At 33.9% G+C, this 4,098-nt stretch overlaps 1 protein-coding gene across 1 annotated transcript; it reads right to left on the bottom strand.

The window, feature by feature from the left end:
- Positions 1-582: 582 nt before the first annotated feature.
- On the bottom strand, positions 583-1,801 carry LOC137955205 (1-aminocyclopropane-1-carboxylate oxidase homolog 5-like). Its single transcript, XM_068802073.1, has 3 exons — positions 1,293-1,801; positions 954-1,182; positions 583-831 (listed from the first exon to the last, which is right to left on the bottom strand). Exons 1-3 carry the CDS (start codon positions 1,799-1,801, stop codon positions 583-585), a joined length of 987 nt encoding a protein of 328 aa, XP_068658174.1.
- Positions 1,802-4,098: the final 2,297 nt, after the last annotated feature.

The raw sequence follows: 4,098 nt of genomic DNA, 5'->3' as shown, positions 1-4,098 counted from the left end.
GAAGTTTCACTTTCTAGGAGACCTCATGAAGAGTGAAGATCTAGTTGCTGATGTTTTTACCAAATCCCTCAAATTGCCTGCATTTAAGCAGTTAAAGGAAGTTGCTTGGTGTTTGTACACTCTACAGTCGTTATTAAACTGAATGCTAGCAAACTTTCAGTTTAAGAGAGGGATTGTTGAAATCATCTAGTTGAGTTTTCAGGTTAGGGTCTATTGTTTGCTAGTTAGTTTTCAGATATATGAAGTTGTAGTGGTAAAAAAATAGGCTTAGAGTGGTTAGAAGTTAAAAGGCTATATAAAGGCTATTCATTAATGAAAGGTATAACAAAGTTTATTTCTCTTCCTTTGTCTTGTCTTACTAAGCTTCATTTCTTTTTTTCTCTATGATTTTATATCAAGCTCATCCTTTTTCAAAGATGATAAAGGATTTAACTTAGGATCTAACGATTTTTCAAACACTTGCAAAGATCCTACACATCATCTACTACAACATTTTTTTACTTTTCGTCCATTGATATCATGATCTTTTTAAGTGGCTGCACAACACATTAGAAAACATAGTTGACAAATGACACATATTAACTATAGCTTGAAGTTGTCGACCATGATCGACAGCCCCTTACCGAGAAACTTAGCCATGAACTCCGACATAGAAAAGTTTCGAAACAGTGCTGGCTTCTCTTCTGAAAGGAGCTCTGGAAGAGGTCCAAAGGTATCGGAATTCTCTTTGTGAGTTGGGCCAATCAAAGTTGCAATGGAGAGACGTGATTTCTTGAGGGAATTGGCCAACACGCGATGCTCAACGCTTTTGTGCATCCCGTTTGATATAATCTTCAATTTCCGTCATCAAAACAAACAGAGAAACAGCTATAATTTTCTAGAAACTAAAGCATTCCAGGTCAGTGTTGACGAGTTGAATATTAAAAGATGAAAACGGTAGTGGATGTACTTACTTGGAGAAGATCACCGATGTTAATGACGAGGGCACCGTGGATGGGTTTAATGTCTATCCAGTTCTCCCCGATTTTCGCCTGTAAGCCACCCACTTCGTCCTGCATCAGGATGGTCAGCAAAAAAGGGTCCGTGTGTGAGCTCAAGCCCAATGTCAGATCAGGCTGTGGGCAATACGGGTAGCAATTAGCCACCGTTCCACTTGCGTTCAGGCATTTTATCTCCTTCAACCTATCCTGCTGTAATCCTAACCCTTCACATAGCACTTGAGACAACACTTCTCCGAGCTTTGCCATCTGCCGGCCCCACTCCATGAACTCAGTCCGGCAGATCGCCGGTACCCTCTCCCAGTTCGGCGGAACTGGGGCAGTTTGAGCGTGTCGCGCCAGGTAGCCGCCTTGGCTCGGAAAAGGTCGTAATTAGTGGCGTAGAAGACACCACCCTCGTACGTCCGATTGTAATGCTGCTTCTTCTCCACCGCTGGGAGTTCATGGAACGTTCTAACTGCTGAAATCGTATTATCCATGATGGATACGGAAATCCCATGGTTAGTGATCTGAAAGAAGCCGAATTCAGCGGCGGCATTGCGTATCTGTTGGATTATTTGGGATCTGGCCGAGTTAGAGTAGAGATCGGAGAGGTCAAGGGTGGGGATCTGAATGGCACCTGGTTGAGTGGATCGTAGGCAAGTGAGATTCTCAGGCGGATGGATGAAAAATCGGGGGATGGTCGTGATTGCAGAGTCTAAAAGGCCTCGGACTCCGATCTTGGCGTCATCAAATTCTTTCACTGCTTTGGCTCGATCGTAGTACTGCTCAGAAGAGTCGGTAGCCAACGTAAACATTTTCATTACTCATGAAATTTAAGTATTACTATTGATAACTGCCATTTATATTTTGGTATTCTATATGTATTAATCAGTCATTTTAAAATTTTATATTTTGTAGCTATTCTTAGTGGATGTTGTGGTTAGTGCCCATTTGGTAACCCTTGTTTGAAGATGAGGGCACGTTAGTGGTTGAGTTTCCTGATGATTCACCATTCGTGTAAAGACTGGTAATAGTTCTATCGTTTCCTTTGTATTTTTTGTTTCATTTCAATATATAAAGTACTTAGTTGAATGCATTTCAAGATTTGATGTCCCCATCTAGAAATAATCAATCAAAAGTTTGGATGGGTTCTCCGGATTTGTTTGTAGAACTTGTCCAACAGGTAAGAACTTGTCAACTTTTGAGATAATTCACTTTTAAACTGCTACATCCAATGTCTTTTCAAATCAGGTCAAGCTGCTTCTTGAAATGCTTGTAAAAAATGTGGTCTTAATGCTTGTAAGGTTTGTCTTGTTTCAGGAAATGTTGGCTAGTGTTTTTTGAGTGTTAAAAATGAGAACTAATCAAAGTGGATACCAGAAGGTAATTGTCTTTGTGTTTTCAATTTAATGAATTTCAGAAACTCCACAACTTCGTTTGTTTGGTAGGAAATATAAGTATGTTCCCTTGAATTTGATCATTTTTCAGTTATCATGGACAAAAACTGTCTTGAGAAAATGGTTAAACATCAAAACTAGAGCCGATGAGTTTCATTGCGATAACACTGTAAAAGGTGAGTACTCTCTCTCCCTCTTTAATTTTTTTTGTAATGGAAGTCGTGCTAGTTTCATGGTCTCTCACTTTCATGCCTCAATGTGCTTTTCCTTTTTCAGAACAAAGAAGGAAGAGTTGTTCCGACAAAGATCGATACGTTTATTTAAATGAAGAAATTTCAGGCAAGGCCCTTTGTTATAATCAGACAAAAGAGTGGACTGAGAATTTTAATATTCTTTGATATTTTGATGTAAAATTATTTATTAATATACCACTTTCCATTGATCATATTTAGAGCTTTCAAATTAAGAAAAAAAGATTGAAAACTGTGTGCAGATTGGTAATGGGTGGATAGACTCGGAGACAGACCAGAATGGCTTTGTAGATTATGCACGGAGTCATGCAATGATATCAGATGAGAGTTACAAGGAGATTTTAATTTTTCTCTTATTGATGAAACTACTTGGCAGAAGGAAGAGTCTGATGATGAGGAAAAGGAGCATTATGATGATGAATGAGCTAGGTGTACCTTTGGCTGTTGATACTTGAGACAACTTTTAAACTTGTTGAATGCATAATTTTATCTTGCTAAATAAATGTTATGTTGGGTTTGCTTTACAACTTGAGTCTATTTGGTTTGTCCTCTATGAAGGTTGTTAAAAAAACTGGGTGTGCAATAACTTGGTTCAAGAAATGTAATTTCAGACTTTTGAAGCCATGTCAAATATGTTGGGACGCCATGGCTCCCATTAACGATCTCTTTTACGTCATTGTATAACATTTACTTTCTCTTTTACCTTGACCACAATTTAACATTTTTTGCTTCAATGCTTCTATCAAATTTTTAAATACTCATATTTTTTAGTTAATAAATATTTTAAAATCATAATAAAAGGTGTTGTAAGATTTTTAATTAACTAATGTATTTTTAAATAATTTATTATTTAGTAAATAAGGCCATAAAAAGTATACAAATAAATTGTATTTTTAAACTCTAAAATATTTTTTTTGTATATTTTTTATTTTTAAATAATTTAAATCCATTGTAAATGGGTAAGAGTTAGATTTTTTCTATTTATAAATATTATTATTTTTATAATAAGGTGATAAAATTATACAAATTAATTGTATTTTTAAACTCTAAAATAAATATTTTGTATATTGTTTTAGTTTATAAATATTTTAAATTGATAATATATGAATAAAACTTAAGAGTAAGATTTTTTAAATTTATAAATATTTTAAATACATAATAAATAAGTAAGAGCTAGATTTTTTCTATTTATAAATATTTAAATTTTTAAATATTATTATTTTTTAAATAAGGTGATAAAAAGTATTCAAATAAATTGTATTTTTAAACTCTAAAATAAATTTTCGTATATTTTTTTAATTTTTAATATTTTAAATCGATAATATGTGGGTAAGACTGAAGAGTAAATTTTTTCTCTTTATAAATATTTTAAATATAATTATTTTACTTATTTTTTAAAATATAAAGTAATAAAAAGTGTAACAATAATTTTTTTAATTAATAAAAAATTAATTGATATTAAATGGTGTT

This window comes from Aristolochia californica, unplaced genomic scaffold, assembly GCF_029961685.1.
Source record: "Aristolochia californica isolate CCGP_79_NKW_82.1479 unplaced genomic scaffold, dmAriCali1.0.hap1 SCAF_2, whole genome shotgun sequence".
NCBI lineage: Eukaryota > Viridiplantae > Streptophyta > Magnoliopsida > Piperales > Aristolochiaceae > Aristolochia > Aristolochia californica.
Note: the sequence above shows the minus strand (reverse complement) of the source record. Positions and strands in the feature narration are given on the sequence as shown.

Excerpts from the sequence above, each read along its gene's own strand:
- LOC137955205 (XM_068802073.1), bottom strand. The coding sequence starts at position 1,801 with ATGAAAATGTTTACGTTGGCTACCGACTCTTCTGAGCAGTACTACGAT. Across the intron at positions 1,183-1,292 it reads TTCCGCCGAACTGGGAGAGG|GTTGAAGGAGATAAAATGCC; the intron begins GTACCGGCGATC and ends ACAGCAGGATAG. Across the intron at positions 832-953 it reads ACATCGGTGATCTTCTCCAA|ATTATATCAAACGGGATGCA; the intron begins GTAAGTACATCC and ends CGGAAATTGAAG.